This window comes from Pseudorasbora parva, chromosome 23 (assembly GCF_024679245.1).
Source record: "Pseudorasbora parva isolate DD20220531a chromosome 23, ASM2467924v1, whole genome shotgun sequence".
Classification (NCBI taxonomy): domain Eukaryota; kingdom Metazoa; phylum Chordata; class Actinopteri; order Cypriniformes; family Gobionidae; genus Pseudorasbora; species Pseudorasbora parva.
Genome location: NC_090194.1, coordinates 2,345,040 through 2,358,314, shown reverse-complemented (window position 1 = coordinate 2,358,314; position 13,275 = coordinate 2,345,040). Strand labels below are relative to the sequence as shown.

Below are 13,275 nucleotides of genomic sequence, written 5' to 3'. Positions count from 1 at the left end.
GCCAGATTGTGACGGCTAGACGACTGGGTCAGAGCATCTCCAAAACTGCAGCTCTTGTGGGCTGTTCCCGGTCTGCAGTGGTCAGTATCTATCAAAAGTGCTCCAAGGAAGGAACAGTGGAGAACCGGCCACAGGGTCATGGGCGGCCAAGGCTCATTGATGACCGTGGGGAGCGAAGGCTGGCCCGTGTGGTCCGATCAAACAGACGAGCTACTGGAGCTCAAACTGCTCCAGAAGTTAATGCTGGTTCTGATAGAAAGCTGTCAGAATACACAGAGCATCTCAGTGTGTTGCGTATTGGGCGGCATAGCCGCTGACCAGTCAGGGTGACCTCTGACCCCGCCGAAAGAACCAACAGTGGCACGTGAGCATCAGAACTGACCACGGAGCAATGGAAGAAGGTGGCCTGGTCTGAGGAATCACGTGTTCTGTTACATCACGTGGATGGCCGGGTGTGTGTGTGTGGCTTACCTGGGGGACACATGGCCCCAGGATGCACTATGGGAAGAAGGCGAGCCGGCGGAGGCAGTGTGATGCTTTGGCCAATGTTCTGCTGGGAAACCTTGGGTCCTCCATCCATGTGGATGTTACTTTGACACGCTCCACCTACCTAAGCATTGCTGAGACCATGTTCAGCCTTTCATGGAAACGGTATTCTGGTGGCTGTGGCTCTTCCAGCAGGATAATGCTCCTGACACAAAGCACAAATGCTTCAGGAATGGTTTGAGGAGCTCAACAACCAGTTTGAGGCGTTGACTCTGCCTCCAAATTCCCCAGATCTCAATCCAATCGAGCATCTGTGGGGTGAGCCGAACAAACAAGTCCGATCCATGGAGGCCCCACCTCGCTACTTACAGGACTTAAAGGATCTGCTGCTAACATCTTGGTGTCAGATACCACAGCACACTTCAGGGGTCTAGAGGAGCCCATGCCTCAACGGGTCAGCAAAAGCGGGACCAACACAATATTAGGTCATAATGTTATGCCTGATCGGTGTATTCACTGTAGTTGCACCACCTGACATGGAAAGTGAACCAACCTACCCATACTTAAAATAAGCAGTTTTTACAAGTATTTGAGAGAGAACTAGAAACCTTTTCATTCTGTAAAATACTTTACTTTAACTACTTTAAAACGACTGATAGTTATAAAATTAGTTTGCAATGAAAGGTTTCAAGCCTATAATGATGCCATACAATTTTTAATTTGAATTAAAACACCATTTTAATTTTGCACCACTTGAAACTTTGGGGGTTTAAGATAACAAAACATAAAATAATATGCATTATTTTAAATGTATTCATTCAAACTAAATAGGTTTTATAGAATAAAGTGATATATCATGAATGGATCAAATTATTGTAAAAGGAAATAATGCACTTGGACACAAAAATATGCCATGTCATGTCTGCTCTATTATATCAAAAATATATGACTTTATTTGCTGGTCTCACACAGGTCCAGGGTTTCAGGGATGCCCCGGATGAACCCAGACATGCAGATTCGTCTTCAGTCTCGTCTGCTTCAGGAAACTACAGCAAACGCCCTCGAATGGAGGATCTGTCAGGAGTGTAAAGATACTTATATATTATGTGAACATTCACTTTATTTATATAATAAAGTATAATATGTTGATTGTTGGCCCTTTGTGTTATTGTGGTATTAGTGGATCACCGATATAAATTTCCCATCGGACAATCAGACAGTGTTACAATCCAGGAGGAAGTTATGCAAAGCTATTCCACAGTGACCAAAACTTTCCCAGTGAAATTGGATGACAGACCAGGCCATATATTTATCAAAATATTGCCATTTATTATCCGCCACTAATCTCCTGTATTATGCAAAATAGTTTTTTCTGCAGCGATTACTCAGTCACCAGTCATTAATCATGTCACTTAAATTGCATGAGCCAAAACTTTGTGCCATAATATGCAATTAACTAAATTTGTGGCAGTGTATTGAATCATTTGTCTGTTTGTGTGTATTGTGTTGTACAGGTCACACAAGATGGCTTGTTGCATGAGTGACAGTATGAAGATGAAGAGTTTATCGCTCACAAGTAACAGTAATAATTTAGCCGCAGATTGTTCCTGTTCAATATCAGTATATCATCCAGGTTCAGGTTACCCTGTGTGTGTGAGGTTCATCCCTTTAATTGAATTATACACTGGGAAGCCAGCATTACATCAGCACAAAGATAAAATATGAGGACCTCATACTTCCTTGGCTGGCAATGGATAGTTTGGACAGAAGAATTGACTTAAAGGGATAGTTGACCCAAAAATGAGCCTGTGATGTTTATCTGCTGACCCCCAGGGCGTCCCAGATGTAGGTGTGTTTGTTTCTTCAGGAGAACACAAATGAAGATTTTTAACTCAACCGTTGCTCGTATAATGCATGTCAATGGGGTGTATTTCTATGAGAGGAAAAAACACACAGACATACGAATCCATATTAAACCCTGAGGCTCGTGGAGATAAACTGATGTCTTAAGACACGAAACGATCGCTTTCTGCCACAAACACAACAGTATTTGTGTTATTTTTTTACCTTACCTTACAGACAAATATTATCTAGTATTCCCATCCACCAGCACTTCCGTCGAAGAAGGTCAAAACCCGTAATGATCATAAAAATATATATATATATAGATGCCTCATTAGTGCTCATTATATATCTCATAAATTTTCTGTTTGTTTGTCTGAGAGAGAAAAAGAAATTGTGTACTGTGCTCGATTAACAGACTTCTTACAGCTCTTACAGGTTGTTGGCCTTGTTTGTTTCGTTGGTTCTATTGCTCTCCTCTTTTTGTAAGTCGCTTTGGATAAAAGCGTCTGCTAAATGATTAAATGTAAATGTAGTGCATGCGCGGATCGGTCGAATGAGGCATCTATGTACGCATTTCAATGATTGCGCCAGGTTTTTGACCTTCTTCGACGGAAGTACTGATGGATTTGCCTGCCGTGGTCATACTCAGCTCTAGTCAGAATATGAGTCTGATGCTCCATTGGGCTGTGATTATGGGGCGTGTTTCAGCCAAACCAGGAAAGACCTCGATTGGACAGACCAACAACCAATCAGAGCAGCGGAGTGACGTCAACAGAGCTCAACTGCACTGTGTTGCCAAGTCCGCATTTTTTTCCGCGGGTTGTTTTCTATGTCCGCGGGTCGAAGCGACTATTATGTGATATATAGACCCATGAGTGCGAATTTTAGCAGCAACCTTGCCAAAATAACACACATTTTACCCCCAAACACCATTTTTTTCCGGAGAACCCCCCGAGAAGCTGTTGTTTAGGGCTAGTAGTTGGCGCGTTTTGTTGTAAAAACTTGGCAACCCTGTCTGCACGCACGCTGGAATAAACGATCTTTGCCGGTGTTGTAAAAAAATAAAATAATTTAATGATACACAGAGTACTTACCCAACATGATCATCATTTCTGAGAGAAATAGTGAAGGTGATGCAGATACAAACAAGCTCTCCGTTTAGGATTCGAACAAATATAACCCAAGCCCCTTTGATGACGTGATGATTACGTTACTGTTGATCATCTGTCCATCATCGGCTAAAGCCCGTCCTGATGATCTCATTGGTCAGTTTCTGTTGATCATCTGTCCGTCATCGGCTAAAGCCCGTCCTGATGATCTCATTGGTCAGTTTCTGTTGATCATCAGTCCGTCATCGGCTAAAGCCCGCCCTGATGATCTCATTGGTCAGTTTCTGTTGATCATCTGTCCGTCATCGACTAAAGCCCACCCTGATGATCTCATTGGTCAGTTTCTGTTGATCATCTGTCCGTCATCGGCTAAAGCCCACCCTGATGATCTCATTGGTCAGTTTCTGTTGATCATCTGTCCGTCATCGTCTAAAGCCCGTCCTGATGATCTCATTGGTCAGTTTCTGTTCGGGGATAATTACTCCTCTATGGAGCGAGGCCAGACCGAACTGCCCGAGCTAAACATTTTGTGGGCGGGGCTAAGTTCGGCTGGCATCCAGGCTACTGATGGATGGGAACACTAGATACAATTTGTCTGCTATGAGGTAAAAAAATAACAAATTCTGTTGTGTTTCTGGCAGAAAGCGATCGTTTCGTGTCTTAAGACATCAGTTTATCTCCACGAGCCTCAGGGTTTAATATGGATTCGTATGTCTGTGTGTTTTTTACTCTCATAGAAATACACCCCATTGACATGCATTATACGAGCAACGGTTGAGTTAAATCTTCATTTGTGTTCTCCTGAAGAAACAAACACACCTACATCTCGGACGCCCTGGGGGTCAGCGGATAAACATCACAGGCTCATTTTTGGGTCAACTATCCCTTTAAACACTTTATGCTCATGTGGCTGAAGAGGACATTGTGTTCTTGATGTTTTGAACCTCCATGTTAGACACATGGGTAGATCATGAATGAAGAACTGCCCCAGACTAATAGGATTACATTATTTGTCAAGGCTGGTTTGAGATGAGCGACCTCAGGCTTTCTCAGGTGAGGAAATATTCCTACACCGCTGGGTCACTGCATCAGACATCCCTCTACCTGAAGACTTATAATATGACAGGTTACTAGCTGACTATGAATACAATTTCATATTGCTGAATGCCAGCAAGGCTACACTTTGTCGTCCTTTACAAATATGCACCATGGTAACCAGTTTCAAAATAGTCACATTCATTACACACTACAAAACATATCTAAATGTTTTTTTAATTTTCGTTACCTAGCAATAGCTGTGGTAACTAACTGATATTTTTCCAGAAACTATAATCACCCTGCATTTTTTGAAAAGGTTATACTGAGTTTTATATTATCTGGCAACCCCCAGATAAATATGGGATTGATAGCTATTGTTGTGTGATATAGTGTGTGAGAATACAATATATGTAATTTATTAGTGCCCTCAATCGGTTAAAAAAATCACACTTTTGTGTAATTAACCGTGATTAAAAACATTGGAGTTTTTAATATTTTTTTATTGTAATAATTTCACAGTTACTCTCCAAATGAATGTAGAAAAAAATACATGTTAAACAATTGTTGTAATGGCGCGTGTGTGTGTGTGTGTGTGTGTGTGTCATAGTCAGGACATTCACAGTCAGCGCGTTCTCTTCTGTCTTTCTGACCGTTTCTTTCAGTGTGTGTGTGTGTGTGTGTGTGTGTGTGTGTGTGTGTGTGTGTGTGTGTGTGTGTGTGTGTGTGTGTGTGTGTGTGTGTGTGTGTGTGTGTGTGTGTGTGTGTGTGTGTGTGTGTATGTGTGTGTGTCATAGTCAGGAAATTCACAGACAGTGCTCTCTCTTCTGTCTTTCGTCTTTCTGAGCGTTGTGTGTGTGTGTGTGTGTGTGTGTGTGTGTGTGTGTGTGTGTGTGTGTGTGTGTGTGTGTGTGTGTGTGTGTGTGTGTGTGTGTGTGTGTGTGGCATAGTCAGGACATTCACAGACAGTGCTCTCTCTTCTGTCTTTCTGAGCGTTGTGTGTGTGTGTGTGTGTGTCATAGTCAGGACATTCACACTCAGCGTGTTCTCTTCTGTCTTGAATGGTTTAAAAGCATTTGCATGAATAAGAGCGTGATCATATAATGTAACGCTAGCCAAAGGATGACAGAAAAAATGGATGCTAAATATTTTTTTGTTTTAAACTGAAAAATATTATAATTGTATGCATTAACTTTTGACAACACTAATATATCTTAATTATGTAATATCTGGCAACCCACAGTTGAAATAATGGTTATTTTAAATATAGGATATTCCAATAGTTCAAGATACTTTCGGGATTTTCTATCATTTTAATTTCTCAGCAATGGCTGTATTTATCTGTAATATTTTGTGTGAAAATATTTATATACATTTTTTGAAAGGTTAATGTTGCGTTTAACATGATCTGACTATCATCTAGTCTAAAGCCACATAGGATATTTCAATGTAGGATATTAATTCTATATTTCAAAGCATGTTAAAAAGCTTTTAGACTTTGCCATATAAATGTATAAGGGTTAATAACAGCGAATATCTGGCAACCTGCAGATGAACTAACAATGCCTGGGAGCAGAAGAGTTAATTCCCAGCGACGATGTGAAATCTACAACAGTTGTTATTTTTAGCTTAAGCTCTGATGTCCTATATACACTCATAAACATTCTCTCCAAGAGCTCTGTCGAAGTAAGCCTCGATTAAACGATTAAATAATGGCTTGACACGGCGTCTGAATCAGTCTCACAATAGATTAGGCTACTACAGTAACCTAATTAGATTTTAATAATAATAGCCTCATATTGACAGTTTTAAATGCATCTATATCAGGGCCATAAAGAGTATGAATAGCCTATATGGCTATTCATCGGTTAATTATTTCAACTTTGGTAAGAAATATCGTATAATCCGTCTGAATTGTGTTTATTTGGGTGATAACGCTCAAATGAGGACGATGCAGACAAAACCCAAATCCAGAATGAACCATAGGATGATTACGTCACACGCTTTTGTGCTCGGCCGACGTCATACTTCAGAGCAGCCACGAAACTGATGTGGCTAAAAAAAGGTCCAGCGCGCGCATCACTGGAAACCAAAACTGATGATACTCTCACACTATCGGCGTTAGATAGAGTCCGTCGTGTGCATAGCCTTGGCATCCCCGAAATGCGTTATTTGTGCCTGTTTTTCCCCTCAATTCACATTTTTCGTCTTTTAAGTAGGCTACAGAACACAGCACGTGCGAAAAAAAGAAGCCTAGATTACACATAATTCAATGTCAAAAAGTACATTTGTTAAAGCTGGAAATTAATTTGCTTGGTAAGAAAACAAAAGGTCTATTATTTGCATGTTTTTACGTTTTTAAAAATCCTGAATGTAGCCTATTAAAAATGGCTATGTATAAAAATAGCATTTCCTATGTTAAATTTAACCCGTTTAATCTCTAAAATTTCCCAGATACGTAGGAACATGTATATTTATCCTCGGATGTCCCGAGGAAACATGGCTCTGGGGTTTCCACTGGTCATAAATGCGACATGTTTACATGTGTCATGATTTACAATAAAATTAGACCGTTCAATATACTTGTTTTTGTAGGCTATAACAACAACAAAAACAACATACAGAGGATCAGTGAATTCAATTATATATTACATTCATAATAATAGCATCAAAGGATGGCGCACATATTACATTTATCAAAGTTGATCTGGATTATGACGTGTTTCCTTTTATGGCGCCTTGACATTGGAATGAAACCGCTCGGATCACGTGACAATTTACGCCACACGGTAAATAAAACGTTCCATCTGAAATAATTAAACAATCTTTAATTAAGTAAAGATTAAATACTATTTTACATTAAACTAGATTCAAAAGTTTGATGACAAACTTTAAGTTGGCTTGGGAGAGAGTTGATCAGAAAGTTTGAAAAGGTTTGAAATAGTTTAATAAGTTTAAAGTTTAAAATAGTTTAATAAGATTAAAAGTTTAAAATAGTCTAATAAGTTTAAAGTTTTGATAGATAGACAGACAGACAGACAGATAGATAGATAGATAGATAGATAGATAGATAGATAGATAGATAGATAGATAGATAGATAGATAGATAGATAGATAGATAGATAGATAGATAGATAGATAGATAGATAGATAGATAGATAGATAATTCACAAATAGGGAATTAAATGGGATAATGTGCTAATTACCCCCCCCCCTCCTTTTTTGATTAATTTAATAATAATAATAATAATAATACAAACATCTTCAGGACTACATTGTATTTACATTGTATTCTTTTTCTTATGCATTTTTTTAGCCCTATTTTAATTCCTTTCTATGTAAAGCACTTTGAATTGCCATTGTGTATGAAATGTGCTATATAAATAAACTTGCCTTGCCTTGCCTTGCCTTACATTTAGAATTAGGAAATAAAAGACATTTGTATGTAGAGTCAAGTATAATAATAATAATAATAATAATAATAATAATAATAATAATAATAATAAGGAAGTGTTAAGAATAGTTTACATATATATGAAGAGGATATAAAGGATAAAAATCAATGAGAGAGAAGGGGGGTGGGTGAGAAACAGGTTAAACTAGAACATTAGATTCATTACAAAATAATTGTTCATATTGTTTTAAGAATCGTTCACATTTTGTGTTACTAGTTAACCTAAAAGATTTAAGCAACGAGTCTACTTCAATCCAAAAAATGTTCAAGAGTAGGAAGTAAATTTCTGTTTATAGATGAAAAATTTGGCAAACAAAATATATATACTTTAAATATATTGTTTAGATTTGTTTGACTAATACAATAATACAACAATATCTTTCAAATTAAAAGATTCGCCCCCCTCCTCTTATCATGCCCCGCCCCCATGTGACGTCACGTCGGTGTGTTGCGCGACTCCCCTCTGTGTTCGCGCGCGCGCGCCCTCCCCAACTCGCGCGACTACAGAGCTACGACTCAAAGTAGAGTAGACTTCTCTCCCGGCTCCAGCTGTCTCTGGTCTGTCCAGGAATGAGAAGCGATGGCCGGCTCTGCCAACGAGGAGAAAACCTTCAAGAGGTTCCTGGAGCTTTTCCTGCGCGAGATGAGGCCACCTCTCCAAGAGGACGGACCGCTGCCCATGCGCCCCTTGTCGGACCTCATCTCGGAGGACGAGGTGGAAGGCGAATGCCTGGACCTGTGTCTCCAGCATCTGTGTAAATAGTTAAGTACCGATGCATGCGTTTCACTTACTAGCTGACATTAACATCAGAGCGCGTAACCATACACACATGAGGAGACATGACAAGAGGAACTCATTTCTGGTGATGTGTTGGAGAATTGAATAGAAGTAACCTGCACTGTGTGTGTGTGTGTGTGTGTGTGTGTGTGTGTGTGTGTGAAGCGCAGGGACATCACTCGCAATAACTGAAGCACAGTGTCGGATATGATTATTATTACGACTGTATGAACTTCTGTTCCACATTTTAGTGTTTCGTGCATTTCGACAAGTTTTAGTTTTCGCCACTTTCATACTATAAAATGAGGTTTTCCTCCAAACGCAGTAGTTCATGTGTTACTATGATTAGCTATTGTTATATTGACATATTTAAATATTTAATAACATGCACTAATTGATATTATAATAATGATATATACGGAAAAATATGACAGATGTGATAAGCAAACCCTGAATGTTCTCCTTTACGCGCGCCTGTAATCCTCTGTGTTTTGCGTCATCATAATTGATCAGCTGTTATGGATATGTTTTCATCTGAGATGATTGCTCTTATCAGTTTGTAATGCGAGCACACAGTATCCATTTTTGGTTTGGATCCCATGCATTTCTCTCTCTCTCTCTCATGATTTCTGCGGTTGTTGTTGTTGTGTGTGTGTGTGTGTGTGTGTGTGTGTGCATCGCCATATGCCGAGACACACCTGTCCTCATCTCCACATACATTCACACGCGAGCATCCCAGTGTAGTGCAGCGCGCGCTGAGATATCGCGGGGTTTGGGATTCTGGGCGAGATCTGTGGGAAGGGGTTACGTTTGAGAAACTACGTCATTGGCTTGCTATAAATAGCCCATTCAACCCTAGCAGAAGCTTTATGAGCACGAAGAGCGTCTCAGAGGCGGCTAATGGATCTGCTGATAGATGGACAGATAGATGCACATTTCCTGACTCAGCTCAGTGTGTTCAGCTGTGTGATTTATTTTTAGTCTCACGTTTCATCTGCATCCATTTTATGCCTATAATGGTGTATATTTTATCGGCTTGTGAGTAGATGATTTATTTCAGGGCTGTAAATTACCCTCTAAAAATGCTGGGTTAAAAACAACCCAAGTTGGGTTGAAAATGGACAAACCCAGCAATTGGGTTGCTTTTAATAACCCAGCATTTTATTTAAACATTTTTTACAGTGCCATCACAGACATTGATTATAATTCGATTATTTAACATTGATTCTATGAATGTTCTTAGAAATATTAGACATTTATTATAATTGGAACATTCTTAATATTATTAGAATTAACTCTATGACAATTCTAAGAAACACTCTAAAAATGCTGGGTTAAAAACATCCCAAGTTGGGTTGAAAATGGACAAACCCAGAAATTGGGTTGTTTGAATGGGTCCATTCACTGGGTTTAAAAAACCCAATTTCTGGGTTTGTCCATTTTCAACCCAACTTGGGTTGTTTTTAACCCAGCATTTTTTTAGAGTGAATATAGACATTGATTATAATTTGAATATTATTAGACATTATAATTTGAATATTCGGAATATTATTGGACATTAATTCTATAAATATTCTAATAAATATAGACATTGATTATAATTTAAATATTCTGAATATTATTAGACATTAATTATAATTTGAATATTCTGAATATTAGACATGAATTCTAAAAATATTCTAATAAATATAGACTTTTATTGTAATTTGAATACTCTGAATATTATTAGACATTAATTCTATAAATATTCTAATAAATATAGACATTGATTATAGTTTGAATATTCTGAATATTAGACATTAATTCTATAAATATTCTAATAATATATACATTGATTATAATTTGAATATTCTGAATATTATTATACATTAATTCTATAAATATTCTAAGAAATATAAGCTAGACATTGATTATATTATTTGCATATTCTGAATATTATTGGACATTGATAACAAGAATATTCTGAGAATTACTAGGCATATTATTATTATTATTATTATAATTATTATTTAAATAGTTTGCATGTTATTAGACATAGATTATAAATAATATTTTGAATATTATTAGACATTAATTATAATTTGAATATTCTGAATATTAGATATGAATTCTAAAAATATTCTAATAAATATAGACTTTGATTATAATTTGAATATTCTGAATATTATTAGACATTAATTATAATTTGAATATTCTGAATATTAGATATGAATTCTAAAAATATTCTAATAAATATAGACATTGAATATAATTTGAATATTCTTAATATTATTTGATATTGATTCTATTTATAGTTTGAATCTTTTTGGACATTAATTATAATCAGAATATTATTATTCATTAATTCTATAAAATATAAGCTAGACATTGATTATATTATTTGCATATTCTGAATATTAATGGACATTGATAATAAGAATATTCTGAGAATTACTAGGCATATTATTATTATAATTATTATTTAAATAGTTTGCATGTTATTAGACATTGATTATAAAAATATTTTGAATATTATTATTAGACATTAATTATAATATGAATATTATTGTATTATATATTGATTCTATGAATATTCCAAGAAATATTGGACATTGGTTATAATCTGAATATTATTAGAGATGGATTAAAATCTGTATATTATTATGCACTGATTATTATTTAAGTATTATGAATATAATTTTTCCATTGGTAAGAAGAATATTCTTAATATTATCTTATATTTAATCTGACCGATTCCGCAGATTTGACCTTTGGACACTTGAGTAGCCTAAATAACTGAATCTTGGAATATTTGGATGCATCCTTGAATGCATTTGATCAAAAGATCTACTGACCTTTACATTCGGATCTAAACGGTGCTCGTATCCAGCACACCTTGACCCCCCACAAAGAGGTTATTGTTTTCTGCGTTTGAATTTCATTCAAATGTTTCCATGCCTGCTGTGCAGACACACACACACACACACACACACACACACACACACACACACACACACACACACACACACACACACAGATAGTGTGATTTACACAGTGCTCGATACACCCGTGTCTGTGGATTCTCAGATGATCCTCAGGAGAGTGTTATATGGTCATTGTGCCTGAGATTGATGCGTGTGAAATAGGTATTAAAGGAACTGTATGTAAGAAATGAATTTCAATGAATCATAAAATGGCCCTGATATGTCACTAGACATTCAGAAATCATGTTAATTTCAACACTTCTATCAATGACAACAGTAGTCCGGCCAGGATATTGTCATTATAAAGTTGTTAGGCTTGTTCGACTTCACCTAGCGATGCGCAGACCGATCGGCGGCTGACTTGAAGCAGTGCATGCCGGTTAGAAATGTTGTCCGACTTGAGACAGCGCCGACGGCACGCGACTGTGACGTATGTCAACAAAGTACCGCGAGAGCGATTCGAGAGCAGCCGGCTGATGCAGCCGCTGCAGATTCTCAAGGGTGGCTGCAGGAGGATGCTCGAGCTCTGATGACAACACAGCTGTTCCACGATTGGCCGATTCACCGCATGACAGCGAACACGTGCGTTTCGTGCTTATTCTAAAACCTTACGTTATGCTAATGCTCACAAATCATTTATTTATAACAGTAAAACCTCTTTTCATGTAGCCGCGATGTTATATCGTCATGTTTATCAAACTAAAACTGATAAAAACCATTGACAACACTTCATTGATAGTGTAGGTTTATATGTTGAACTTTAATCTTGTCCAAATAGACGCTTTATTAAAAAGAATTGAATGAAAATGTAATTTGAAACATCTGTGTATTTGAGAAATATTGCATTTATTTAACTTTAGCTGTGATAAAGTTTGCAAACGCAGTGCAAGCGTCACCACGGGAGGTAGAAAGTGTCCGACTTCACGTCTCCGTCTGCAGCTCCTCCCCGCCTGCACTCGGCTACTCTCGCCGATCGCATGCGTCCAGCCGCAGCCGATGTCCAACACACCTGTTGTTGCAGCCCTCAGCTGATGTTGATGATGTCATGTTGTGTTTTGGCCTGAAGCTCCGCCCTCCACCTAACGACCAATCACGAAGTCAGTAGTGTTTCGGTGTCCGGGTTGCCAGATCTGCTCTAGTTAGCACAGCTGCAGATCTACAAACGTTCTGCTGATCCTGCAGCCAATCTGGCAACCTCGAGTCAGGGGGAGGGGGATACACCGCTCTACAGTCATTTTAAAGTGATTGCAGTACCAGTTTTGGCCACAATCTTACATACACTTCCTTTAACCTGATACACATCGATTTAACCATTTGGCAATGGAATGCATCATTATTTTGTAGTCCGAGTGGTTTAGTATGCGCATTTATATACTGATTTTCGATCCCTAAATAATGCATCTTCCATGTGGGATGTGCGTTTATCCTCACTCTTCAGGGCTGAAGCTTCTGTGCGGTGATTCAGCTGAACGTATGATTATTTTGTCGCTGGGCTGAAGATCTAATAATAGTCCTGAGAGAAAAGTGGAGATCCCCTTTGTTCTGTTCCCTCTGGAGTGCGGGGACAGGGTGACTGTGTGTGTGTGTGTGTGTGTGTGTGTGTGT

General features: G+C 38.0%; 2 protein-coding genes across 2 annotated transcripts in view; both read left to right on the top strand.

Moving 5' to 3' along the window:
* rad51c (RAD51 paralog C) overlaps positions 1 to 1,635 on the top strand; it is a 7,983-nt gene extending 6,348 nt beyond the window's left edge. Inside the window, exon 9 of the mRNA XM_067433259.1 lies at positions 1,459 to 1,635. Within this exon, the coding sequence (XP_067289360.1) occupies positions 1,459 to 1,575 (117 nt within the window). The 3' untranslated portion in view covers positions 1,576 to 1,635. The remainder of the gene's footprint in view (positions 1 to 1,458) is intronic.
* Positions 1,636 to 8,419: 6,784 nt separating this feature from the next.
* The window catches only part of ppm1e (protein phosphatase, Mg2+/Mn2+ dependent, 1E), a 78,446-nt gene continuing 73,590 nt past the window's right edge, over positions 8,420 to 13,275 (top strand). Inside the window, exon 1 of the mRNA XM_067433597.1 lies at positions 8,420 to 8,691. Coding sequence (XP_067289698.1) covers positions 8,510 to 8,691 — 182 coding nt within the window. The 5' untranslated portion in view covers positions 8,420 to 8,509. The remainder of the gene's footprint in view (positions 8,692 to 13,275) is intronic.